Source organism: Anser cygnoides, chromosome 1 (genome assembly GCF_040182565.1).
Source record: "Anser cygnoides isolate HZ-2024a breed goose chromosome 1, Taihu_goose_T2T_genome, whole genome shotgun sequence".
Lineage (NCBI taxonomy): Eukaryota > Metazoa > Chordata > Aves > Anseriformes > Anatidae > Anser > Anser cygnoides.
Genome location: NC_089873.1, coordinates 26,572,015 through 26,598,851, shown reverse-complemented (window position 1 = coordinate 26,598,851; position 26,837 = coordinate 26,572,015). Strand labels below are relative to the sequence as shown.

General features: G+C 47.8%; 2 protein-coding genes and 1 long non-coding RNA gene across 7 annotated transcripts in view; 1 reads left to right on the top strand and 2 right to left on the bottom strand.

Annotated features, from left to right (window-relative positions):
- LOC136789901 (ankyrin repeat domain-containing protein 7-like) overlaps window positions 1–18,584 on the bottom strand; it is a 79,481-nt gene extending 60,897 nt beyond the window's left edge. For 2 of the 5 annotated variants that reach the window (XM_066991205.1, XM_066991212.1), the window contains exons 1-6: window positions 16,927–18,584; window positions 15,103–15,217; window positions 14,712–14,885; window positions 14,494–14,600; window positions 13,838–13,975; window positions 11,257–11,417 (exon numbers count right to left, since the gene is read on the bottom strand). In XM_066991205.1, the coding sequence (XP_066847306.1) occupies window positions 11,357–11,417; window positions 13,838–13,975; window positions 14,494–14,600; window positions 14,712–14,885; window positions 15,103–15,217; window positions 16,927–17,156 (825 nt within the window). In that variant the 5' untranslated portion in view covers window positions 17,157–18,584 and the 3' untranslated portion in view covers window positions 11,257–11,356. The remainder of the gene's footprint in view (window positions 1–11,256; window positions 11,418–13,837; window positions 13,976–14,493; window positions 14,601–14,711; window positions 14,886–15,102; window positions 15,218–16,926) is intronic. The other 3 variants (XM_066991217.1, XM_066991222.1, XM_066991225.1) reach the window with 3 other exon arrangements.
- On the top strand, window positions 7,871–11,089 carry LOC136789906 (uncharacterized). Its single transcript, XR_010828956.1, has 4 exons — window positions 7,871–8,391; window positions 8,776–9,014; window positions 9,448–9,518; window positions 10,193–11,089. It is a non-coding gene; the product is annotated as an uncharacterized lncRNA (long non-coding RNA).
- A 4,651-nt stretch (window positions 18,585–23,235) lies between the features above and the next one.
- LOC136789903 (ankyrin repeat domain-containing protein 26-like) lies at window positions 23,236–26,805 on the bottom strand. Its single transcript, XM_066991237.1, has 4 exons — window positions 25,821–26,805; window positions 25,124–25,362; window positions 24,321–24,391; window positions 23,236–23,646 (listed from the first exon to the last, which is right to left on the bottom strand). Exons 1-3 carry the CDS (start codon window positions 26,205–26,207, stop codon window positions 24,337–24,339), a joined length of 681 nt encoding a protein of 226 aa, XP_066847338.1. The 5' UTR covers window positions 26,208–26,805; the 3' UTR covers window positions 23,236–23,646; window positions 24,321–24,336.
- Window positions 26,806–26,837: the final 32 nt, after the last annotated feature.

Below are 26,837 nucleotides of genomic sequence, written 5' to 3'. Positions count from 1 at the left end.
AGAAGGTGACAAAGACCATCTTGACGCCCTACCCCTTTATGCATTGCTCTCCACAGCTCAATGAACTTTCGCAGCAGCTGGAGATGGAGTCTGGAAAACGCAGGCAGCTAGAAGCACAAGATTGCGACCTGCAAGAAGAGCTGTCTGCTCTGCGTGGGTCTCAGGAAAAAATGGAGAAGAGCAATGGCCAGCTGCAAGAAGAGGTGGCATGCATCAAAGCTCTTCTGAAGACTTACAAGGTGGGTCACAGGCAAAAGCAACAGCATGAGACAGAGATAAGAAAGAGCCTGACAAGGAACAAGTGCTCGGACCAGAAGTCGCAGGTGATGTTTGTATTTGGGGTCTTGCCCCTCATTCTTTCTGTGAGGCGTTGTTCTCCACAGGCACAGAAGTCCCTGTGAATTGTGTATGGAGCCTTTGGAAAAGGCTTACAAGCAGAGGACTGTCTTACAGAGACAGAAGTGTCTTAGCACTGACTCTGAAGTAAGAACAGAGTGCTGAGAACTGGTGTCCTCCAGACTAAAATGAATGGTTGACCTGTGGGAGTTTCCGGCTTCTGCCTTCACTGCTGGTGGTAGTGAGGAGGCAAGTGGCCTCCCCTGAGTGAGGCTGGGCCCTTGAAACTGGCTATGCGAAAGGTAAAGGTGAGCTCTGGATTCTGCACGCTTTTGTGATTTCTTTTTTTGTCTATTCATGTCCATACCTCTGTTGTTCTTTTCTATGGTCCTTCTTGTATTGTGAGTTGTCTGTTCTCTCCTTGATGCTCCTTCTGTTGTCATACATAGCAGGTGAACGCAGAGCAGTTGTCATTGTGGGTCAAAATGAACGTGCAGAGCAGTATCTGCAAGGGCACACTGAGGGCAGGCTGCTCTGTGGAGGAAGGACGAGCTGAGAGTCACAGCAAGGATGGCGGGCTCAGTGGCTTCACAGGCCATGGCATAGGTCCACAGCATTTTCCGGGTCTGGCAGGTGGAACTCCACCTGTCTGAAGTTGGCTTTGCCCAAGATCACTTCGAGAGCCCTGTCTTAGGAGTTGAGCCAGTGATGCTTTTGTAACTTACCGCTCACCAGCAGCTGTCTCAACCCGTCTTTCCCTAGCCATGGGCACCCTGAAGTAGAGGTCCAAGAAGTGCTTTTGAGCTGCCGTGGGTGTCTTGTTCAGGTGCATGGAACCCTTGATCTAGATTTCCCCTGGTTACTGAGAGGTGCTGCTAAGGCACACGTGTGCTTTAGAAGGTATTGTAGAAGGAGTCAAGTGCCCTTGTGGTGGCTCATTCTTAGTCCAAAGGCTCGTAGCATTCTCGTGGCTTCACTGCCATTAGAAGAGTTCTCTTAAATGACAGGGAATGGCATTGTGTTTAGGCAGTGTAAAATGAAGATTAAGTTTCCGGGTTTTTGTTTGTTTTTATTTTTTGTTTGTGTTTGTTTTGAGGGATTTTTGTTTGTTCGTTTTCTATCTATTTATAAAAGGCAGGAACCTCCCGAGTGTATTTTTAGAAGGTATAGAAAAGGTGTATTTCTGGGGGAGAAGAGTAAGACAGCATCGCAGCTGGCGTTTGGGACTTAATGGGACATCTGCTATATCCTCCGTATCCTTGCAACCAAACATCAGCTTTGACCTAGAGAGAAAATGCCTTCCTCCAGCAGTTCTGTCAAAGTGGCCTCCTGAGGCACCGTTTCCAAAGCTTTCAGAGTAAGGGCAGGAAGAGTATTTGTTGCTCGTGCCTAGTCCGTTCTGCACTGCAGCGCTTCCCCCCACACACAATAGGCATTCTTTCTGGTGTCTGGGTAGAGGTGTGTTTGATGTCCCATGAGCAGAGGAGCATTTTGGGCAAGAGCGTCCCTAGCAAAAGAACCGAGGAAGGATGGAAACTTGGGGAATCCTGTCAGCAAAGATCTTAAAGCTGTTCTTCTCTTGAAAGACGAGCCTGCCTTTACTTTGCTTTTAATACCGAGTCAGAAGGTGACAAAGACCATCTTGACGCCCTACCCCTTTATGCATTGCTCTCCACAGCTCAATGAACTTTCGCAGCAGCTGGAGATGGAGTCTGGAAAATGCAGGCAGCTAGAAGCACAAAATTGCGACCTGCAAGAAGAGCTGTCTGCTCTGCGTGGGTCTCAGGAAAAAATGGAGAAGAGCAATGGCCAGCTGCAAGAAGAGGTGGCATGCATCAAAGCTCTTCTGAAGACTTACAAGGTGGGTCACAGGCAAAAGCAACAGCATGAGACAGAGATAAGAAAGAGCCTGACAAGGAACAAGTGCTCGGACCAGAAGTCGCAGGTGATGTTTGTATTTGGGGTCTTGCCCCTCATTCTTTCTGTGAGGCGTTGTTCTCCACAGGCACAGAAGTCCCTGTGAATTGTGTATGGAGCCTTTGGAAAAGGCTTACAAGCAGAGGACTGTCTTACAGAGACAGAAGTGTCTTAGCACTGACTCTGAAGTAAGAACAGAGTGCTGAGAACTGGTGTCCTCCAGACTAAAATGAATGGTTGACCTGTGGGAGTTTCCGGCTTCTGCCTTCACTGCTGGTGGTAGTGAGGAGGCAAGTGGCCTCCCCTGAGTGAGGCTGGGCCCTTGAAACTGGCTATGCGAAAGGTAAAGGTGAGCTCTGGATTCTGCACGCTTTTGTGATTTCTTTTTTTGTCTATTCATGTCCATACCTCTGTTGTTCTTTTCTATGGTCCTTCTTGTATTGTGAGTTGTCTGTTCTCTCCTTGATGCTCCTTCTGTTGTCATACATAGCAGGTGAACGCAGAGCAGTTGTCATTGTGGGTCAAAATGAACGTGCAGAGCAGTATCTGCAAGGGCACACTGAGGGCAGGCTGCTCTGTGGAGGAAGGACGAGCTGAGAGTCACAGCAAGGATGGCGGGCTCAGTGGCTTCACAGGCCATGGCACAGGTCCACAGCATTTTCCGGGTCTGGCAGGTGGAACTCCACCTGTCTGAAGTTGGCTTTGCCCAAGATCACTTCCAGAGCCCTGTCTTAGGAGTTGAGCCAGTGATGCTTTTGTAACTTACCGCTCACCAGCAGCCGTCTCAACCCGTCTTTCCCTAGCCATGGGCACCCTGAAGTAGAGGTCCAAGAAGTGCTTTTGAGCTGCCGTGGGTGTCTTGTTCAGGTGCATGGAACCCTTGATCTAGATTTCCCCTGGTTACTGAGAGGTGCTGCTAAGGCACACGTGTGCTTTAGAAGGTATTGTAGAAGGAGTCAAGTGCCCTTGTGGTGGCTCATTCTTAGTCCAAAGGCTCGTAGCATTCTCGTGGCTTCACTGCCATTAGAAGAGTTCTCTTAAATGACAGGGAATGGCATTGTGTTTAGGCAGTGTAAAATGAAGATTAAGTTTCAGGTGCATGGAACCCTTGATCTGATTTTGGTTACTTTGCTAAGGCACACGTGTGCTTTAGAAGGTTTTCAAGTGCCCTTGTTGGTAGTCCAAAGGCTTAGCATTTCGTGGCTTCACTGCCATTAGAAGAGTTCTTTTGACAGGGAATGGCATTGTGTTAGGCAGTGTAAAATGAAGATTAAGTTTCTGGGTTTTTGTTTGTTTTTATTTTTTGTTTGTGTTTGTTTTGAGGGATTTTTGTTTGTTCGTTTTCTATCTATTTATAAAAGGCAGGAACCTCCCGAGTGTATTTTTAGAAGGTGTAGAAAAGGTGTATTTCTGGGGGAGAAGAGTAAGACAGCATCGCAGCTGGCGTTTGGGACTTAATGGGACATCTGCTATATCCTCCGTATCCTTGCAACCAAACATCAGCTTTGACCTAGAGAGAAAATGCGTTCCTCCAGCAGTTCTGTCAAAGTGGCCTCCTGAGGCACTGTTTCCAAAGCTTTCAGAGTAAGGGCAGGAAGAGTATTTGTTGCTCGTGCCTAGTCCGTTCTGCACTGCAGCGCTTCCCCCCACACACAATAGGCATTCTTTCTGGTGTCTGGGTAGAGGTGTGTTTGATGTCCCATGAGCAGAGGAGCATTTTGGGCAAGAGCGTCCCTAGCAAAAGAACCGAGGAAGGATGGAAACTTGGGGAATCCTGTCAGCAAAGATCTTAAAGCTGTTCTGGGTAGAGGTGTGTTTGATGTCCCATGAGCAGAGGAGCATTTTGGGCAAGAGCGTCCCTAGCAAAAGAACCGAGGAAGGATGGAAACTTGGGGAATCCTGTCAGCAAAGATCTTAAAGCTGTTCTTCTCTTGAAAGACGAGCCTGCCTTTACTTTGCTTTTAATACCGAGTCAGAAGGTGACAAAGACCATCTTGACGCCCTACCCCTTTATGCATTGCTCTCCACAGCTCAATGAACTTTCGCAGCAGCTGGAGATGGAGTCTGGAAAATGCAGGCAGCTAGAAGCACAAAATTGCGACCTGCAAGAAGAGCTGTCTGCTCTGCGTGGGTCTCAGGAAAAAATGGAGAAGAGCAATGGCCAGCTGCAAGAAGAGGTGGCATGCATCAAAGCTCTTCTGAAGACTTACAAGGTGGGTCACAGGCAAAAGCAACAGCATGAGACAGAGATAAGAAAGAGCCTGACAAGGAACAAGTGCTCGGACCAGAAGTCGCAGGTGATGTTTGTATTTGGGGTCTTGCCCCTCATTCTTTCTGTGAGGCGTTGTTCTCCACAGGCACAGAAGTCCCTGTGAATTGTGTATGGAGCCTTTGGAAAAGGCTTACAAGCAGAGGACTGTCTTACAGAGACAGAAGTGTCTTAGCACTGACTCTGAAGTAAGAACAGAGTGCTGAGAACTGGTGTCCTCCAGACTAAAATGAATGGTTGACCTGTGGGAGTTTCTGGCTTCTGCCTTCACTGCTGGTGGTAGTGAGGAGGCAAGTGGCCTCCCATGAGTGAGGCTGGGCCCTTGAAACTGGCTATGCGAAAGGTAAAGGTGAGCTCTGGATTCTGCACGCTTTTGTGATTTCTTTTTTTGTCTATTCATGTCCATACCTCTGTTGTTCTTTTCTATGGTCCTTCTTGTATTGTGAGTTGTCTGTTCTCTCCTTGATGCTCCTTCTGTTGTCATACATAGCAGGTGAACGCAGAGCAGTTGTCATTGTGGGTCAAAATGAACGTGCAGAGCAGTATCTGCAAGGGCACACTGAGGGCAGGCTGCTCTGTGGAGGAAGGACGAGCTGAGAGTCACAGCAAGGATGGCGGGCTCAGTGGCTTCACAGGCCATGGCATAGGTCCACAGCATTTTCCGGGTCTGGCAGGTGGAACTCCACCTGTCTGAAGTTGGCTTTGCCCAAGATCACTTCGAGAGCCCTGTCTTAGGAGTTGAGCCAGTGATGCTTTTGTAACTTACCGCTCACCAGCAGCCGTCTCAACCCGTCTTTCCCTAGCCATGGGCACCCTGAAGTAGAGGTCCAAGAAGTGCTTTTGAGCTGCCGTGGGTGTCTTGTTCAGGTGCATGGAACCCTTGATCTACATTTCCCCTGGTTACTGAGAGGTGCTGCTAAGGCACACGTGTGCTTTAGAAGGTATTGCAGAAGGAGTCAAGTGCCCTTGTGGTGGCTCATTCTTAGTCCAAAGGCTCGTAGCATTCTCGTGGCTTCACTGCCATTAGAAGAGTTCTCTTAAATGACAGGGAATGGCATTGTGTTTAGGCAGTGTAAAATGAAGATTAAGTTTCTGGGTTTTTGTTTGTTTTTATTTTTTGTTTGTGTTTGTTTTGAGGGATTTTTGTTTGTTCGTTTTCTATCTATTTATAAAAGGCAGGAACCTCCCGAGTGTATTTTTAGAAGGTGTAGAAAAGGTGTATTTCTGGGGGAGAAGAGTAAGACAGCATCGCAGCTGGCGTTTGGGACTTAATGGGACATCTGCTATATCCTCCGTATCCTTGCAACCAAACATCAGCTTTGACCTAGAGAGAAAATGCCTTCCTCCAGCAGTTCTGTCAAAGTGGCCTCCTGAGGCACTGTTTCCAAAGCTTTCAGAGTAAGGGCAGGAAGAGTATTTGTTGCTCGTGCCTAGTCCGTTCTGCACTGCAGCGCTTCCCCCCACACACAATAGGCATTCTTTCTGGTGTCTGGGTAGAGGTGTGTTTGATGTCCCATGAGCAGAGGAGCATTTTGGGCAAGAGCGTCCCTAGCAAAAGAACCGAGGAAGGATGGAAACTTGGGGAATCCTGTCAGCAAAGATCTTAAAGCTGTTCTTCTCTTGAAAGACGAGCCTGCCTTTACTTTGCTTTTAATACCGAGTCAGAAGGTGACAAAGACCATCTTGACGCCCTACCCCTTTATGCATTGCTCTCCACAGCTCAATGAACTTTCGCAGCAGCTGGAGATGGAGTCTGGAAAATGCAGGCAGCTAGAAGCACAAAATTGCGACCTGCAAGAAGAGCTGTCTGCTCTGCGTGGGTCTCAGGAAAAAATGGAGAAGAGCAATGGCCAGCTGCAAGAAGAGGTGGCATGCATCAAAGCTCTTCTGAAGACTTACAAGGTGGGTCACAGGCAAAAGCAACAGCATGAGACAGAGATAAGAAAGAGCCTGACAAGGAACAAGTGCTCGGACCAGAAGTCGCAGGTGATGTTTGTATTTGGGGTCTTGCCCCTCATTCTTTCTGTGAGGCGTTGTTCTCCACAGGCACAGAAGTCCCTGTGAATTGTGTATGGAGCCTTTGGAAAAGGCTTACAAGCAGAGGACTGTCTTACAGAGACAGAAGTGTCTTAGCACTGACTCTGAAGTAAGAACAGAGTGCTGAGAACTGGTGTCCTCCAGACTAAAATGAATGGTTGACCTGTGGGAGTTTCCGGCTTCTGCCTTCACTGCTGGTGGTAGTGAGGAGGCAAGTGGCCTCCCCTGAGTGAGGCTGGGCCCTTGAAACTGGCTATGCGAAAGGTAAAGGTGAGCTCTGGATTCTGCACGCTTTTGTGATTTCTTTTTTTGTCTATTCATGTCCATACCTCTGTTGTTCTTTTCTATGGTCCTTCTTGTATTGTGAGTTGTCTGTTCTCTCCTTGATGCTCCTTCTGTTGTCATACATAGCAGGTGAACGCAGAGCAGTTGTCATTGTGGGTCAAAATGAACGTGCAGAGCAGTATCTGCAAGGGCACACGGAGGGCAGGCTGCTCTGTGGAGGAAGGACGAGCCGAGAGTCACAGCAAGGATGGCGGGCTCAGTGGCTTCACAGGCCATGGCATAGGTCCACAGCATTTTCCGGGTCTGGCAGGTGGAACTCCACCTGTCTGAAGTTGGCTTTGCCCAAGATCACTTCGAGAGCCCTGTCTTAGGAGTTGAGCCAGTGATGCTTTTGTAACTTACCGCTCACCAGCAGCTGTCTCAACCCGTCTTTCCCTAGCCATGGGCACCCTGAAGTAGAGGTCCAAGAAGTGCTTTTGAGCTGCCGTGGGTGTCTTGTTCAGGTGCATGGAACCCTTGATCTACATTTCCCCTGGTTACTGAGAGGTGCTGCTAAGGCACACGTGTGCTTTAGAAGGTATTGTAGAAGGAGTCAAGTGCCCTTGTGGTGGCTCATTCTTAGTCCAAAGGCTCGTAGCATTCTCGTGGCTTCACTGCCATTAGAAGAGTTCTCTTAAATGACAGGGAATGGCATTGTGTTTAGGCAGTGTAAAATGAAGATTAAGTTTCCGGGTTTTTGTTTGTTTTTATTTTTTGTTTGTGTTTGTTTTGAGGGATTTTTGTTTGTTCGTTTTCTATCTATTTATAAAAGGCAGGAACCTCCCGAGTGTATTTTTAGAAGGTATAGAAAAGGTGTATTTCTGGGGGAGAAGAGTAAGACAGCATCGCAGCTGGCCTTTGGGACTTAATGGGACATCTGCTATATCCTCCGTATCCTCCGTATCCTTGCAACCAAACATCAGCTTTGACCTAGAGAGAAAATGCCTTCCTCCAGCAGTTCTGTCAAAGTGGCTTCCTGAGGCACTGTTTCCAAAGCTTTCAGAGTAAGGGCAGGAAGAGTATTTGTTGCTCGTGCCTAGTCCGTTCTGCACTGCAGCGCTTCCCCCCACACACAATAGGCATTCTTTCTGGTGTCTGGGTAGAGGTGTGTTTGATGTCCCATGAGCAGAGGAGCATTTTGGGCAAGAGCGTCCCTAGCAAAAGAACCGAGGAAGGATGGAAACTTGGGGAATCCTGTCAGCAAAGATCTTAAAGCTGTTCTTCTCTTAAAAGACGAGCCTGCCTTTACTTTGCTTTTAATACCGAGTCAGAAGGTGACAAAGACCATCTTGACGCCCTACCCCTTTATGCATTGCTCTCCACAGCTCAATGAACTTTCGCAGCAGCTGGAGATGGAGTCTGGAAAATGCAGGCAGCTAGAAGCACAAAATTGCGACCTGCAAGAAGAGCTGTCTGCTCTGCGTGGGTCTCAGGAAAAAATGGAGAAGAGCAATGGCCAGCTGCAAGAAGAGGTGGCATGCATCAAAGCTCTTCTGAAGACTTACAAGGTGGGTCACAGGCAAAAGCAACAGCATGAGACAGAGATAAGAAAGAGCCTGACAAGGAACAAGTGCTCGGACCAGAAGTCGCAGGTGATGTTTGTATTTGGGGTCTTGCCCCTCATTCTTTCTGTGAGGCGTTGTTCTCCACAGGCACAGAAGTCCCTGTGAATTGTGTATGGAGCCTTTGGAAAAGGCTTACTTTCTCCTCCAGACTAAAATGAATGGTTGACCTGTGGGAGTTTCCGGCTTCTGCCTTCACTGCTGGTGGTAGTGAGGAGGCAAGTGGCCTCCCCTTAGTGAGGCTGGGCCCTTGAAACTGGGTATGTGTGACTGATGGGGGGATGGTTCTCTTCTTCTTTGTGGTGATGGAAATTTCATTATCTGCTTCAGACACAGGCAGCCTCTCCAGACGTGCAAGAACTGACAAGATCCCCTCCTTGCACTTCGCTGGGAAAGAGCCCAAAGCACAGAAGCAGAGATGCTGACTCTGAAGAGGAGGATGTTAGGGAAAAGACACCACAAGATCATACTTTTCCATATGAGTCCATGCAGGAAAGACTGGAAAATTACAGGTACTACTATCTGGAGGAAGTAAACCTCAGAAGATGCCTACAAAAGGACCTCAAAAGGTATGTCTGGACGTTTTTTGGAGTGAGAGCAAGATGCTGCTTTTTCCCTGTACATTTTCTTCCTAACATCCCTTTTTTTTGTCTGGTCAGCATTATGTCAGTAAATATGCCTAACAAGGCATATTGATAAAAGACTCCTCTGCAAACCTTCCTCTTTTTTAGAACTGCCTTCATAATGCTTCAGTGTTCCCGCAGTACCATCACTGGTCATGGCATTACAAAAGCATTTTTGAAGTTGGCATCGTCTTAACATGTGGTCTTCTGGCCACTCTGATAATGTGTTCCTCATTGTAACGTTCTCTGCGATATAAGGCAGAGAAGCGAAATTGCCTGTCCTATTGTCCTGTCTGCAAACATGAATGCTTGAATAATATGGGCCTTCTAGAGAGCAGAATCTCTGAATCTGCTGATTCAATCTCTCTGAATTTTTCAGAACTCGTCAGAAACTAGCTGAAGTCAAAGCTCAGCTCCACCAGAAGCACCACTGAAGCCTGCGTGGCTAAGGTCAGCATTCATAAATGTTATTCTCAACCCCTCTTAAAGCATATCTGTGAGCAAGCTTACGCTTCTGAGCCTCAAGTTAGAATCCCTTTGTGGTTCCAAAACACACCTTCTTTATGCTAAAACAACTGCTAAGCATCAGAAGAGTACACAACTGTATGGGGGCGGGCTGAAGACCTCTGGTCATTGGGGGGTGTGCAAAATACAGAGTGCCCTTCTTCTTCTGCAAAGCCGTAAGGGAAAGAGTGAAGGGAAAGAAAGGGAGAATAGACAAAATAACCGTACAAATGGTAATAGGAGAACAGGCACCAGACAAAGACATGCCGCACTGAAGGCTGCGTTAGGGCCTGGTTGCAGCAAGAAGATGTTTGCCTTTTCAAAGGCAGATCCTTTTCAACGTTTTCAAGGTGAATGCGGAAGCTGTATTTTAGGAGTAGTGTTCCAAAGAATGCCCAGTTTGAATGCTTAGAGAGTAGGGACACTTGAGGATGAAGAGGGCTGCAGAGGACTAAGTCTAACACTGATGAGCAAGAGTCATTTGCAGGTTCCCTCACAACGTTCTGTGTGTAGCCTGTGGTATTTCCTTCACTAACTTCTGGAATACTGGTAATTGGAGGTGAAAAGGTGTTCCTGCCTTGTGCATTTTCTTCTTATTGTGTGTTTCCCTGTTTTCACAGCTGGATATCATTACTGATCAGATGAAGGTGGAGCAGACAAAGTCCCAGTCCAGAAAACAAGCCATAGTTCTACCAAGATGGAAGATGACTGCCAACACTTGCCTTCTGCCCCGTAATTCGGGCAGTTTCCAGGCAGTGAGCAAAAGCAGCCATTGCCCCCACCACGCTGGCAAGAACGCAGCGGTTCTGTGCAGATAACAGCCTGCCTTTAATTCCAAGTTCTGTCGCCCGCCTTGGCATTTAATAAACCATGTCACGTAGTGTGGGTCTTTGTCTGTTCCCTTCTCCCTTACGGACTTTGCTTCTCCTCTCCCATGCCCATGTGACTGTTCCCTCTGATTCCTTCTGCTCGTCTCTCTTACTGACCAGGAGCATCCTGTGAACATCAAATGTATTTTTTCCGTTGTGGGAAGCAGACCAACCCTCTTGCAGATGTGTCCTGTGAGTTACACAGTACCAAGGGAAACTCCTGGGTGAACTAGGGACAAGGGCTTGGGATGGAAAAAGGGAGAATACACAAAGACAGAGGTGTCATTTGCCTCTTGTGGCTGGAAATGGTTCCCTTGCAAAAGGGATAGCCCACGACAAGCGGAGGACCTCAACCACAGTGTCCATGAGGCTGGCAGAGAGCTTTAATGCTGCGGCCAGATTTCTGAATGCAGGGGAAATGATTTGTAGGCTTCAAACCATCATCCTCTGAGCAAGATGTTCTCCTGGGAAGAAGACCCGGGCTCCCCCATATAAAGAGGAGATCTTCTGGCAAATTCAGGGAGGGCTGAAGGCAGAGGAAAACACCACCTGCGCACCCACTCCATCCAGCAATTGCCCCAATCCCCTGGAGTCCCTTTTGATAGTCTCCAGGCTTCTCTCAGCAATTTCATCACTGCCACCCTGAATTCTCACTAATGGGTAATAATCGGAGGGGGGCTAACGAGGTCAGGAAGTTTCCTGGTAACGTCCTTGACCTGAGCCCCAGGTAGGCTGCAGACTTCCCTACGGGTAGGGTCGAGCTGACATATGGGGCCCTCTGTTCCCTTCAGAAGGGAGTCGCCTACAACCATTACCCTTCTTTCCTTCTTGTTGGAGGAAGTCTTGAGGCGTGGAGTCAACTTGCTGGGTCCTTGCGGCTCCCTTGACTGCCTCCAGCGGCCTCGATGCGGAAAATCACCTGCCCGCCGCGATCCACTCTCCGCAACAGCACTCGACTGCCTTGGACTGCAAACCTCTACGGAGGGAGCAAAAGAAGGGGGCAGGGGGAAGTTCTCATTCCCTGTGAAGGAGTTACTTTGCAAGACCCCTTGTTTGCCTGTGGAGTGACTGTGGGACACACCTCTGTGGTGGTTTTACTCAGGTGGGCAGCTGAGCTCCATCACAACCGCTCACTCACTCCCACTCCTCAAAGGGAAAAGGGGGAGAAAATACGATGAAAAGGGCTCAAGGGTTGAGACAAGAACAGGGAGTTCACTCAACAGCTATTGTGAAGGGCAAAACAAACTCAGAGTATGGAAATTAGTAAAATCTATTGGCTATTACTTACTAACAAGCCAGAGAAGTGAGAAACAAAGGAAAGAAACCAAAGCCAACTTCGTCCCACCCACCCTCTTCCACCTCATCCCCCTGAGCGGCACGGGGGAATGGGGGCTGCGGTCAGTCTGAAGCCAGGGATAGAAGAATGGGGGCTTGCTTAATCATGTTAATGATTAATGATTAAAGGATTTATCTGTGAAAGCAACACAATTGACGCTCAGGACGTATGTCTTGACACTGAGCAAGGTGTTTTCCACTTTGAAATTCATCCAAATACTAGTCAGAAGACTGTGCTTATATATTGGTCAAGGCTGTGTGTGTTTAAGAACTGCTTGTGCTTTTGCAGAAGTAGATAAGGAGAATATTACTCTCCCTAGCAAAAATCATTCTAGCTTTTGTATCTGTAACTTTGTTAGAATTGTCGGGTGTGATTTTTATATTTGGCACCAGTGGTATCCCACCAGTTGATCAAGTCTAACAATACAATATAAACAAGGTGCTGGTCATCACTGGTGGGACACAATCTTCGGGTGGTCACCAACGGCAAATGGCATTCTCAATACATTGTGTCACCCGATCATAGTCATATTGACCTTAGTTGGTATGAGTCTTGTATTGTATGTAATTATACTACTCTGGAACTGGAGAATGTTATACCGCATAGCCATGCTGACTTCTTTGTTGCACGTCCATGGTATGGCATTAAGTGATCAGTACCAAGTTGGGAATCTTTGCTGCGAGTAAAAGAATTTACTAATCTTCTAGAAAGGGGGGACTGAAGCCAGGGATAGAAGAACGCGGGCTTGCTTGATCGTATTAATGATTTCTAAATAAAACAATTGTAATTATTAAAGCCAGGAATGAAAGAAAGGGGGCTTGCTTAATCGCTTTGAAATAGATATTGCTGCGTGTCTTTGCTTACTGCTGTGCAAATTAATCGAAACAAGGAGTCTTGGGGCCCCTCACAGAAGATGTTTCCTGACAAAAATGGGGAACCTGTCTCAAAAACCAGCTGAGACCGACCTTGTGGTTTGGACAAGAGCCAAGGGGCAGCTGAGTCTGTACAAAGGCATGGGGTCAACTAGTGGTGATGAAGAGGAGTTATCGGACTTCATCCCCACGACCCCCCGACGACCACCACCAGAAGGCACTGCGCAGGTGCAGATGGGAGGAGTTTATGGAAATGACTTCTTGGAGCTAATTTTAATACAAAGCGGGGATAAGTTAGGCATACGCATAAGCGTATTGGGAAACTTCATGCATATGTAACTTTTTACTGCATATAACCAAAGCAAGTTGCCGCGTTAAGGTGCGCGTGCCTTTGGGGGCTATCCCGCATGTGACCGGCGCCAAAATAAACCACATGCCTACTTTATAACTTATTTGTGTTGAGTTATAGTCTTCTTCCATGAACCAAGTCCCTGATGCTTTGTCTCCACCGCTCCTTCACGGTCACTCTCTGCCCCAGCTCCACGTGGGGTCCCTCCCATGAGATGCCATCCTTCCAGAACTGAGCAGGACTGCTGCCCACAGGCAGCAACTCTTCAAGAACTGCTGCCACATGGCTCCGTACCATGGGGTCTGTCCGTCAGGAGCAAACTGCTCCAGCACGAGTCGCCCACGGGCGGCAGCTCCCCTGAGAACCCCTGCTCCTGCGTGGGCTCCTCTCCACGGGCTGCAGCTCCAGCCCAGGGCCTGCTCCTGCGGGGGCTCTCCATGGGCCGCAGCCTCCTCCAGGCCACATCCACCTGCTCCTCTGGGGGCTCCTCCACGGGCTGCAGCGTGGAGATCTGCTCCATGTGGGACCCATGGGCTGCAGGGGAACAGCCTGCTCCATCGGGGGCCTCTCCATAGGCCACAGGGGAACTTCAGCTCTGGCACCTGGAGCACCTCCTTCCCTCCTTGTCCACTGAGCTTGGTGTCTGTAGGGCTGGTTCTCACTCCTCCCTCTCCCAGCTGATGTTGTTCCACAGTTTTGTTTGTTTGTTTGTCTGAAGCTGTGCTCAGTGAGACTTATCCCAAGATACCATTAAACCTTGGTACTGTTAGCAGAAAAGTCCAAAGCCAACATTGATAACTGACAACTTAGCAATTCTAAGAATAAAGTTAAAAGTTTACCTAGAATATCCATGAATAATAGCATAATCCTCAGCTGTCCATCCTTTAGTGTCCTTATGGGAAAGATCAGCACCATAGCGAAGAAGAACTTTTATCAAGTTAAGCTCCCCACCAGATGCAGCAGTCATAAGTGGGGTTCTGAAGCATCCAAAATATAATATGAAATGAATCATTTTACACAGACATTGCAATTATTTTAATCCCTATTTGCTTACTCTCTCTCAAAAAAAAAATCCCCATTAGTTTACAATGAACAGGAGAAAACGTATTTTTTAACTACTTATTAAGAGCAACAATAAAATGTGAAAGGGAATAAAAAAATTAAGCGTTTGATCCTCAGACAAAGCTCCTACATTGACAATGCTTACATATGAACTATTCCTCAATTTGAAAAAGCATCTCCTTCATAACAGCAATGCTCCTAACAAGTCTCTGCCACGGTGGCCACCACAAACAATGCTTTCCTGCAATCTTCAATGCAGAAAACATGCAATGACCCATGACAGAGGCCTTCTGTAGACCTGCTTCCAGCAGTCACACAGGGAACTCCTTCTGTGTGGCTCTTTCTATTTCAGTGCTCATTTTCCTGTGCCTCTCATCAGTCCAACCTGAAGACAACTAAGGCAATCCATATAGAGTTTTGACCAGCACCTCACCTTTCACACTGATCTCGAGCATGCACATCAGCTCCTTTTTTAAGGAGAAATTCTACCATCTCTTCATGATGTTCCAAGACAGCAAGAATAAGGGGGGTATATCCCTCCTGAAAGGGCAGATAAATCATTCAAGTTAAAAATCAAAACCAAAAAACCCTTCAACAGAAATATTAATGCAACTTTTTGAAAGAACTTCCCTAACAAATCTCAAAATTTACCTTATTTTGAGCATCAATATGGGCATTATGCTCAAGTAACATCCCTGCTAGAGATGTATTCGGAGCTGCGGCAGCCAGGTGAAGGGCAGTGTTGCCACTAGCATCTGCCAGGTTCAGATCAGCACCATGCTCTAGCAAAATAGCCACACATTTTTCTTGCTGGCATTGTACTGCCTGGAAACAATACACAAAAAAAGGAAAAAAATTGCAACAGTCATGTTTCACTCTACCAACGAATACTGCAACTTCCCAATGCTGGGAAGCCTCTTCCAAGACTAGCTATCATATACCTGTTTCTACACAGATTTATGTAAAGAATTCAGCAAGATAGCCATCATTTAACACGTAATCAATAAGCCCCACTTTGTGTAGGATAACACATTCCACATACCTTCATCAGTGGCGATCTGTTATCATTGTCAAAAAGATTTAGCTTACACTTGTTTTCTACTAGGTATGTAACGACATCCACGTGTCCATTTGCGCAAGCAAGATGCAGCGGTGTCCTAAAAAATAAATGTATTAAATTCACACTGACAGACGAAGAAATTATTTCAGTCTGTGGTACACAGTTAGGGCAAATTTCATGTCTCAAAATACCGAAACAGAACAAATACCCAAGCTCATTCCATTGCCAGCAACAGCAGTTGCACACCCAAAGCCTTAAGATGGCTAGGAACCCCACCCCCTCCCCCCCCAACATATGCTTAGTAAGATGACATTTTTTCCGCTTTAGAACTGAATCTGCACAAACAGATTCCTGTGTCCAGACTCTGGTCACTGCCTCCAGCACAACTGCACCCATGACACAGCACAAAAGACCAAGGCCTGGGAATCTGAGGTCTAGAGCAAGTAAACCTCTAAGTTCTCACAGGATCATTCACACGCCAGAAACATATCAGAGATGTAGGAGATGGGTTTTATAGCAAGAATATTGATGTTTTGCTTTGCTTTTTGAAAACACCTGCTTTTTCTTTTTGCTAGCCTGGTTACTACTGCAAACATGAAACACACATATGCATCAAAGCACCTCTGATAACATCTAGCAAAACAGACACAACACCGTAATCCTGACTACAGGAAAGTAGTATGTCACCATCCTGACATTTATAACTATCATACAAATGGAAAACCACAGAAGAAGGTCGTGCAACAAAAATCCTGAAATTCCTCAAGAAATGAGAGAGAAAGAGTCCACTGTTTTTTGAACTGCATCACTGTGGGTAGGATCCTTCTCTGCATTTAGGAAGCCTCAAGTAACCTTGGAAAAAAACAACTGTTGGGGTATTTTGTTGAGAGACTGGAGCACAACTGCTCTCGAGCTAGGTGGGAACAGAAAAGGAGAGGTGCGCAAATGCCGTGACATGATGCAGAAATACAGCAGTTTTTAATGCAGATACTTCTCTTCCCATCGCAGGGCAGCTAATGAACCACGTATACAAAAAAAAGCTTCTGCCAAGGCAAAAAGGATGAAGACAAGTAAATCGCACAAAAGTTCAGAGAACCTGTCATGTCTTGCTACAGACAGGGAACAGCAGCAGTCACTCGAGAGCGACTATTTCCACTTTTTGGAGAAACTCCCATAGGAGCGCGCAGGATCCTTCACCTCTGAAGGTCTGACTGTGATCACCTGAAAGCCAACCGGCACAGCATGATGGCAGCTGACTATACAGACCTCAGGTGGGCAACCGATAACCACAACCAATGCAACTCTGAGGGAGTCTGTGATCACCTTAAAGCTGCTAGGACCAAGCACTAGGAAACGTGACGATCCTAAAGAAGCCACCATTAGCTTCACAAACAAGAAAGCCTTCGGAAAAGCTGCAGCCCTGTTGTCGCCCTCCTAAACCCTGTCCTGATAACCCTGCTGCAACGAATGGAGAGGTCTCTGCTGGAAGAAGACCGTCTGCAGGATGCGTGCTGGCAGCGAGCATGGGAGCTCTCAGCGTTGCCCACCGCAGCAACGCAATGCCTCCAGTGCCAGCAAAGCCGCTCCTGTCCCCAAAGGCCCGGGTGACCCAGCCTCTGCTCCTCCTGCCACCACCCTACGCTGACCGCCCCCAGGGCACTACTGACGCTGGCTGTACTACCTTCACCCCTCTCCTTCAGCACAGCGTTCCCCAGGGGCGTGTTTCTGGAGAGTGGGGGGGTCCTGGGGGGTTACAAGGACCCCCTCCCAGCCCCAGCCCCAGCCCCAGCCCCGCTCCACCCTTACCGCTGCGCCTTGTCCCGCTCGTCGATGCCGTGTTTCTTCAGCCCCTGCCGCACCTGGGCCAGGTCGCCGCCGGCGGCAGCGCGGTGCAGCTTGCCCAGCTCCTTCTGGCGGAGCTCGTAGGCACCGGCGGGACAGGGCGAGGCGTCGGCGCCGCCGGGAGGCGGCGGCTGCCCCTTCCTCTTCCTCCCGAAGCCGAAAATCTTCTTCATGCCGAGGTGGGGGGGCGGCATTTAGGGACAGGCAACCGGCGGCGCTTCCCCCGGCTCCGCGCCCTGCCCGCCCGCCGCGGGGCGGCTCTCCGCATGCGCAGCGCGGCCGCGGCCGCCTCCATTTTGTGATAGCGCCGCGGGGGCTCCGCTCAACGGCTGCTGCGGCAGCGGCGTGCGGAGGGGGTTAATTGTGGGGCCGCTGATGAGCTTAATGAGCATGTCACAGTGTAAGGAGAGGGGGTTGGGGGATCTTCTTCAGTAATAGGTAGGGAAGAGTGGCGAAACCTTGCAGTAAGAAAGTGTAAGTTGTGAGTAGTGCCGTGGTACGGTTGGTGCGACGTCATCTGTCTCGGGGGACGTTACCCAAGGTGGCCAAGCCTGGCAGCACTCCTCCCTGTGCTTACGAGCTGCTTCGTGCGTCTGAGTGTGTGAAAAGTGAAGAGATGGCAATCAAAACCTAATTATAGCGTGCATATTTTCTTATCGTTAGCAGTGAAAATATTTAGTATAGTACCACTTCCAGGGGAGGAGGTACAGCCCTCTGAAATACTTTCTTCTCTTTCATCACTAATAACAGTATAGCTATTAAAGCCTTAATTTTCCTTTCTAGGATGAGTCTTCACGGTTTTATCAAGCGTATTTGCTTCTGGCAGTATTGCTCTCTTTGACCAAACTGGTTGATGTACCAGCCACTTCTATCAGTTGCTTATTAGCAGTGCTCTGTTGTTTCAGACCTGATCTGTAGAAGGAAGAGCTAAAATAATAATAATTAAAAAAAAAAAAAACTTTTGTTGAAACTTCAGCCAAGTAAATCCAGCTTGTAAAACATAATTCTATGAGCAGCTATTTTGAGAGCATCTCCTTAATTAGCACAACCATTTAATGGAGAAATGGAGAACAAAATGCATTTTTAGCTAGGTGTATCTGTTTTCTTCCAGATACCTTAGAAGAATTGGTAGAATTTTATTTATGAGATGGTAATATAGAGTAAACACAATCCATCCCAGTGCTCTTCCCTGGAGGAAGTGTTTTTTCTCAAGTTCTTTTTCAAGTGGCAGCATGCTCAGCCATAAAAGCATCTGGTTTGCAGCATAGTCCCCAGCAGAGACAGAGGCACTATGCTCCCTGCCAAATATCGCGTGTTTCAGAATGGGATCAATAAAAACTGATTGCAGAGGCAGCTCTAATGGGTAAGGACTGTGGTAGGTAGTTGGGCTGAAATTTACAGTTTTATGCTTTGAAGTTAGGGTCTTCTGATGGGGCCTGTGAATACAGATAGCCATTTAGGCACAACAGGAACAGTTCATTATTAGCTGAAAAGGTTGCAAAATGAATTACTAGAAGCTGTTACTCAACCAACTATCAGGTTTCTGTATTTGTGTTTTTTTCCCCTTTTTGTTAATATTATGTCTTTAGTCTCTTTTTATGGATGATGCTGAAGATACTAAATTTAAAATTAGTTTCAATCCATTTCTGTTTTTAATTTCTTTTAGATAATTATATTTATTTATTTATTAGATACTGGTATTTCATGATGTATTTCTTCATCCTCTCAATGCGTTCTACTTAGCTAATCTGTAGCTTTCTCTGAGCACCATCTAGTAAATGCTGTTTCTATTCGTAGCTGCATGAGGCGATTCATTCCTGTTCTGATACCCAGTACAAGATGCATGTACCACAGGAAGATTTCCAAATAGGGCTTAAGTGTTGTGTAAGCTTTGGCGTTTGAGTTAGTCCATTGAATGACTAACTTTCCTTTGACGTGATTCGCTACAGCTAGCTAATTTAGCTCACAGTCTTGCGTAGATCTGAGGTACATAATGGCAGTCAAATTCTCTGTTTCCAGTCTTTATCCTCCCCCAGTACACAATGACAGCGTGTATTTACTTCAACAAGTAAAAACTGCAGTAAAGACTTGCTGGGCTGATAACTATGTGCTGCTCATCATCTGGTGATTTGCTACACCTGCTTTGCAACTCCTGCGTTTATAGGGGGGGGGGTACAACTCAGAAAAGCTATCTGGGCAGTTTGTGTTTTTCTGCATTGCATGCCCTGGGTCTTTGAAGAGAATGAGGTAGTTACATGCATGCTGCAGGTAGAGACTGTAACAGCTTCAGCTCTGTCTAGGTGGAGAGCTGGAGCTGTGGTGGTGCTCCTGGTGTGCCACTCATAGAGAGAACCCTGTGTAGCCCGTGGATATGCTGAGTGCAGCAGCGGTTTTGCTTGTTCCCAGTCCACTCTAACACCATGGCACTGTATCCCATGCACACAGTCTGTTAATCCTCAGCAAGATTAACAGCTACCTTTCTGTTGACAAAGCAGAATGGATGTCTTTAAGCTTCCTCTAAGTGAGGAACAAGAAATGTTTCTTTGCTTTCAATACAGTAAGAGATTTTTGTGTAACAGAAGACCCTAGCATATTCAGAACCACATAGATTCATTGTATTAACGACAGTTTAGAAAAAACTCAGGCAGGCCTGTGCATATTACATCTATATACAATTATCAAAAAGGACTCTTAAGTGTGTTATTGTGGATCCAAGTACATCATAATTGGATTTGTTAAGTTTAGCTACATTTTAGCTTATAAAAAAAAAAAAAACTTCAACTGTTCACAAATTATAAACCATAAGAAAGTGAAAAATGTTTGCTAAAAGTGGGATTGTAATGTGTTGAGAACTGATTTCAATTCCCAAAGGAAATTCTATTATTTGCTTCAGACATGGGCAGCCTCCCCAGACATGCAAGAACTGACGAGATCTACTCCTTGTGCTTTGCTAAGAAGGAAGCTAAAGCACAGAAGCAGAGATGCTGACTCTGAAGAGGAGGATGGAGGGAAAAAGACACCACAAGAGCATACTTTTCCAAATGAGTCCATTCAGGCAAAACTGGAAAGGTACATGCGCTACTATCTGGAGGAACAAAAGCTTAGAAGAGCTCTAGAAAATGACCTGCAAAGGTATGTCCAGACTGGGTTTTGGAGTGAGAGCAAGATGCTGCTTTTTCCTTGTACGTTCTCCTCCTAAAATCCCTCTTGTATACCTGGTCAACATTACGTCAGTAAATATGCCTATAATTGCATAGTCACTCTCTGCCTTTGCTCCATGTGGGGTCCCTCCCACGGGATGCCGTCCTTCCCAAAATGAGCCTGCGGGGGCTGCCACAGGCAGCAGCTCTTCAAGAACTGCTCAAACGTGGGTCCGTACCACGGGGTCCATTCCCCAGAAGCAAACTGCTCCAGCACGGGTCCCCCACGGGCGGCAGCTCCCCCCAGACCCCCTGCTCCTGCGGGGGCTCCTCTCCACGGGCTGCAGCTCTGGCCCGGGGCCTGCTCCTGCGGGGGCTCTCCATGGGCCGCAGCCTCCTCCAGGCCACATCCACCTGCTCCACCGGGGGCTCCTCCACGGGCTGCAGCGTGGAGATCTGCTCCGTGTGGGACCCATGGGCTGCAGGGGGACAGCCTGCTCCATCGGGGGCCTCTCCATAGGCCACAGGGGAACTTCAGCTCTGGCACCTGGAGTACCTCCTGCCCTCCTTCTGCACTGATCTTGGTGTCTGCACGTTAGCTTTCATAAAGACACATAATCCACAAAGTGATTATGTGAAGGTGCTTTTATTAGCCGCCGGAAGTTAAGGGCATGCCTGCCCAAATCTAACTTCGTCCGATTTGTTCACTCAGTTCTTTTTTATCTCCTAAAATATTACATATGCATTAAGTTTCACAACAGAGCTATGCATATTCATTTTCTAGCTCCACCTAGCCCCGCCTTGTATGCTAATTATCTTATCAGTCCTTCTGCGCTTGCGTATTACTCTCTGGTGGTCGTCCGGGTGGCCGTCGGGATGAAGTAAGTTGTCTTCATCAGAGTAGAACTTTTTAACCTTTTCTTCTTACTATCCCAGCTGCTGTTGTTCCACAGTTTTGTTTGTTTGTCTTCCCTTTCTTAAATATGCTTTCACAGATGCACAAACAGCAATTTTTGGCTCATCTCTGGCCAGCATCAGGTCCCTTTGGAGCCAGCGGAATCTGGCCCTTATCTAACATGGGGCATCTTCTGGACTCTTCTCACAGAGGCTACCCCTGCAGCGCCCTGCAGATAAAACCTTGCTATGCAAACCCAATACTCCTATAGGAAGAGATCTTCTGCCATTCCTCTGGCAAATTCGGGGAGGGCCCTCTGCACCCAGACGGTCTGGAGCACGGGGACACCTTCAGCCGCTGTCACCAACCCAGCGACAGCACTGTGGCAGCACAAGTGAAGAATGGCCCCGCAGGAGCTGGACGTCAGGGGGGACCTGTCCCTGGATGTGGGTACGGTGCTGCCCTGTGCCCGGGAGAGTGTGGGGGTGAGCTAGGACAGCTGCCAGATCAACCACAGCCATGCGGAAGTAATGCTGTGCCCCTGCCAGCGGCGGGAATTAGAGGGAACGGTCAAATGAGTAGGGGAGGGGAGAAGCAAAGCCCGGAAGGGAGAAGAAGACAAAGACCTGCACTACATGACATGGTTTATTAAATACCAAGGAGGGTGACAGAACTTGGAATTAAAGGCAGGCTGTTATCTGCACAGAACCGCCGCATTCTTGCCGGCATGGCGGGGCCAATGACTGCTCTTGCTTACTGCCTGGAAACTGCCCGAATTACGGGGCAGAAGGCAAGTGCTCGCAGTCTACTGCCATCTTGGTAGAACTATGGCTTGTTTTCTGGACTGGGACTTCGTCTGCTCCACCTTCATCTGATCAGTAATAATGTTCAGCTGTGAAAACAGGGAAACACACAATAAGAAGAAAATGCACAAGGCAGGAACACCTTTTCACCTCCAACTACAAGCATTTCAGAAGTTACTGAAAGAAATTCCACAGGCTACACACAGAACATCTAAAGGGAACCTGCAAATGACTCTTGCTCATCAGTGACTCTTGCTACAAAAAGACTCTTGCTACAGGCTTGGGGGAGAGTGGCTCAAGAGCTGTGCAGAGGAAAAGGATCTGGGGGTGTTGGTCGATGCTCGCCTGAACGTGAGCCAGCAGTGTGCCCAGGTGTCCAAGAAGGCCAACGGCATCCTGGCTTGTATCAGGAAAAGTGTAGCCAGCAGCACCAGGGAGGTGATTTTTCCCCTGTACTCTGCTCTGGTGAGGCTGCACCTTGAGTACTGTGTTCGGCTTTGGGCTCCTCAGTGCAAGAAGGACATCAAGGCCCTGGAACGTGTCCAGAAAAGGGCTATAAAGCTGGAGAGACCTCAGGGGAGACCTTATTGCTGTCTACAACTACCTGAAAGGAAGGTGTGGGGAGCTGGGGGTCCACCTCTTCTCTCAGGTAACTAGTGACAGGATTGGAGGGAATGGCCTCAAGTTGCACCAGGGGAGGATAAGGTTATAAATGAGGAGACATTTCTTCTCAGAAAGAGCAGTCAGACATTGGAGCTGGTTGCCCAGGGAGGTGGTGGCGTCACCGTCCCTGGAGGTGTTCAAGGCAAGGTTGGACCTGGCGCTTAGGGACGTGGGTTAGTGAGTGACATTGGTAGTAGGGTGATGGTTGGACCAGTGATCTTGAAGGTCTCTTCCAGCCTTAATGATTCTATGATTCTATGATTCTGTACCAGTGCAGAGAACAACACTATATGGGCTGCCGCAGGGAATGTTAACTCCATCCCAGACAGACCCAGTACAACTGGGGCAGGTGCCAGCTCAACCATGGCCACAGGGAAGTAATGCAGTGCCCCTGCCAGCCAGGCACGTTCTCGATGCCTCCTGAGGAGCCCTGCCCCATCGCATGGCCCGAGATCCCCATCCACGCTGCGGAAGAACGTCAACTGAGGCACAAAGAGCTCTTAAGGCAGGAGCCAGAATGTGCCGCAGTCACAGTGCAGCTGTCCTGGGTCTGTCCCCTCCCAGCTCCTGCTGCACCCCCAGCCTGCTCGCTGGCAGGACAGAGCGAGAAGCCGAAAAGTCCTTGGCCTGGTGTAAACACTGCTCTGCAACAATTAAAACATCAGCATGTTATCAGCGCTCTTCTCATCCTAATCCAAAACATAGCATCCTACCAGCTACTATGAGGAAAAATTAACTCTGTCCTAACTGGAACCAGGACAGTTGGTCTGCTTCCCACAACGGAAAAAATACATTTGATGTTCACAGGATGCTCCTGGTCAGTAAGAGAGACGAGCAGAAGGAATCAGAGGGAACAGTCACATGGGCATGGGAGAGGAGAAGCAAAGTCCGTAAGGGAGAAGGGAACAGACAAAGACCCACACTACGTGACATGGTTTATTAAATGCCAAGGCGGGCGACAGAACTTGGAATTAAAGGCAGGCTGTTATCTGCACAGAACCGCTGCGTTCTTGCCAGCGTGGTGGGGGCAATGGCTGCTTTTGCTCACGGCCTGGAAACTGCCCGAATTACGGGGCAGAAGGCAAGTGTTGGCAGTCATCTTCCATCTTGGTAGAACTATGGCTTGTTTTCTGGACTGGGACTTTGTCTGCTCCGCCTTCATCTGATCAGTAATGATATCCAGCTGTAAAAACAGGGAAACACACAATAAGAAGAAAATGCACAAGGCAGGAACACCTTTTCACCTCCAATTACCAGTATTCCAGAAGTTAGTGAAGGAAATACCACAGGCTACACACAGAACGTTGTGAGGGAACCTGCAAATGACTCTTGCTCATCAGTGTTAGACTTAGTCCTCTGCAGCCCTCTTCATCCTCAAGTGTCCCTACTCTCTAAGCATTCAAACTGGGCATTCTTTGGAACACTACTCCTAAAATACAGCTTTCGCATTCACCTTGAAAACGTTGAAAAGGATCTGCCTTTGAAAAGGCAAACATCTTCTTGCTGCAACCAGGCCCTAACGCAGCCTTCAGTGCGGCATGTCTTTGTCTGGTGCCTGTTCTCCTATTACCATTTGTACGGTTATTTTGTCTATTCTCCCTTTCTTTCCCTTCACTCTTTCCCTTACGGCTTTGCAGAAGAAGAAGGGCACTCTGTATTTTGCACACCCCGCAATGATCAGAGGTCTTCAGCCCGCCCCAATACAGTTGTGTACTCTTCTGATGCTTAGCAGTTGTTTTAGCATAAAGAAGGTGTGTTTTGGAACCACAAAGGGATTCTAACTTGAGGCTCAGAAGCGTAAGCTTGCTCACAGATATGCTTTAAGAGGGGTTGAGAATAACATTTATGAATGCTGACCTTAGCCACGCAGGCTTCAGTGGTGCTTCCGGTGGAGCTTAGCGTTGTTTTCGTCTAGACGCTGACGAGCTCTGAAAAAGTCAGATGCATGCAAGAATTATATTTGGTTACAGTTTGGCAAAGCTACTCTCCAGGTCTTTGACCAACATTCGACTTCTGAGAGTGGAAGGGATTAATGGCATCTAAACACAAAAACATCATTTGATTTGAGGTTTTTGGAGAGCTTGTATCCATTGTGGAAAAGTACCGCCAATGCTGTGTATTTATGTGGCTTCTTCTGGAAGATGCATCACCTGCATAAAGAGTCAGGGATATCCTCCCCTGCCTAAGGAAATCTCAAATCTCAGACATGCTGCTGAAATGGCAGGCAAAGCCGTAGACTTCACAGAATCAGATTCTACTATCTAGAAGGCTCCTACTTCTTTAAGCATTCTTAGTTTGTTGTCATGACAATAGGACATGCAGTTCCTCTTTTCTGCCTTACATCGCTGTACTGGGTGTACGTGGCAAGGTTTTGGCTGTAACGGGCTGCAGGGTTGGCCTCTGTGAGAAGAGTCCAGGATCTCCATGCTGCAGCCTGTGGAGGAGCCCCCGGTGGAGCAGGTGGATGTGGCCTGGAGGAGGCTGCGGCCCATGGAGAGCCCCCGCAGGAGCAGGCCCCAGGCAGAGAGTGACTATGAGAGTGACTATAGGCATATTTACTGACGTAATGTTGGTCAGGTATACAAGAGGGATTTTAGGAGGAGAACGTACAAGGAAAAAGCAGCATCTTGCTTTCACTCCAAAACCCAGTCTGGACATACCTTTGCAGGTCATTTTCTAGACCTTCTCTGAGCTTTTGTTCCTCCAGATAGTAGCGCTTGTACCTTTCCAGTTTTGCCTGAATGGACTCATCTGGAAAAGTGTGCTCTTGTGGTGTCTTTCTCCCTCCATCCTCCTCTTCAGAGTCAGCATCTCTGCTTCTGTGCTTTAGGTTCTTTCTCAGAGAAGCACAAGGAGGGGATCTCGTCAGTTCTTGCATGTCTGGAGAGGCTGCCCGTGTCTGAAGCAGATAATGAAATTTCCATCACCACAAAGAAGAAGAGAACCATCCCCCCATCAGTCACACATACCCAGTTTCAAGGGCCCAGCCTCACTAAGGGGAGGCCACTTGCCTCCTCACTACCACCAGCAGTGAAGGCAGAAGCCGGAAACTCCCACAGGTCAACCAGTCATTTTAGTCTGGAGGACACCAGTTCTCAGCACTCTGTTCTTACTTCAGAGTTAGTGCTAAGACACTTCTGTCTCTGTAAGACAGTCCTCTGCTTGTAAGCCTTTTCCAAAGGCTCCATACACATTTCACAGGGACTTCTGTGCCTGTGGAGAACAGCGCCTCACAGAAAGAATGAGGGGCAAGACCCCAAATACAAACATCACCTGCGACTTCTGGTCCGAGCACTTGTTCCTTGTCAGGCTCTTTCTTATCTCTGTCTCATGCTGTTGCTTTTGCCTGTGACCCACCTTGTAAGTCTTCAGAAGAGCTTTGATGCACGCCACCTCTTCTTGCAGCTGGCCATTGCTCTTCTCCAGTTTTTCCTGAGACCCACGCAGAGCAGACAGCTCTTCTTGCAGGTCGCAATTTTGTGCTTCTAGCTGCCTGCGTTTTCCAGACTCCATCTCCAGCTGCTGCGAAAGTTCATTGAGCTGTGGAGAGCAATGCATAAAGGGGTAGGGCGTCAAGATGGTCTTTGTCACCTTCTGACTCGGTATTAAAAGCAAAGTAAAGGCAGGCTCGTCTTTTAAGAGAAGAACAGCTTTAAGATCTTTGCTGACAGGATTCCCCAAGTTTCCATCCTTCCTCGGTTCTTTTGCTAGGGACGCTCTTGCCCAAAATGCTCCTCTGCTCATGGGACATCAAACACACCTCTACCCAGACACCAGAAAGAATGCCTATTGTGTGTGGGGGGAAGCGCTGCAGTGCAGAACGGACTAGGCACGAGCAACAAATACTCTTCCTGCCCTTACTCTGAAAGCTTTGGAAACAGTGCCTCAGGAGGCCACTTTGACAGAACTGCTGGAGGAAGGCATTTTCTCTCTAGGTCAAAGCTGATGTTTGGTTGCAAGGATACGGAGGATATAGCAGATGTCCCATTAAGTCCCAAAGGCCAGCTGCGATGCTGTCTTACTCTTCTCCCCCAGAAATACACCTTTTCTACACCTTCTAAAAATACACTCGGGAGGTTCCTGCCTTTTATAAATAGATAGAAAACGAACAAACAAAAATCCCTCAAAACAAACACAAACGAAAAATAAAAACAAACAAAAACCCGGAAACTTAATCTTCATTTTACACTGCCTAAACACAATGCCATTCCCTGTCATTTAAGAGAACTCTTCTAATGGCAGTGAAGCCACGAGAATGCTACGAGCCTTTGGACTAAGAATGAGCCACCAAAAGGGCACTTGACTCCTTCCACAATACCTTCTAAAGCACACGTGTGCCTTAGCAGCACCTCTCAGTAACCAGGGGAAATCTAG

What these genes read in the sequence shown, in the direction of transcription:
- LOC136789903 (XM_066991237.1), bottom strand. Translation starts at nt 26,207, where the DNA reads ATGAGCAGAGGAGCATTTTGGGCAAGAGCGTCCCTAGCAAAAGAACCG. An exon ending in CTCTTCTGAAGACTTACAAG is followed by an intron (nt 25,363 to 25,820) that starts GTGGGTCACAGG and finishes TATCTGCTTCAG; the next exon opens with ACACGGGCAGCCTCTCCAGA. An exon ending in CTAGAAAATGACCTGCAAAG is followed by an intron (nt 24,392 to 25,123) that starts GTATGTCCAGAC and finishes TGACTTTTTCAG; the next exon opens with AGCTCGTCAGCGTCTAGACG.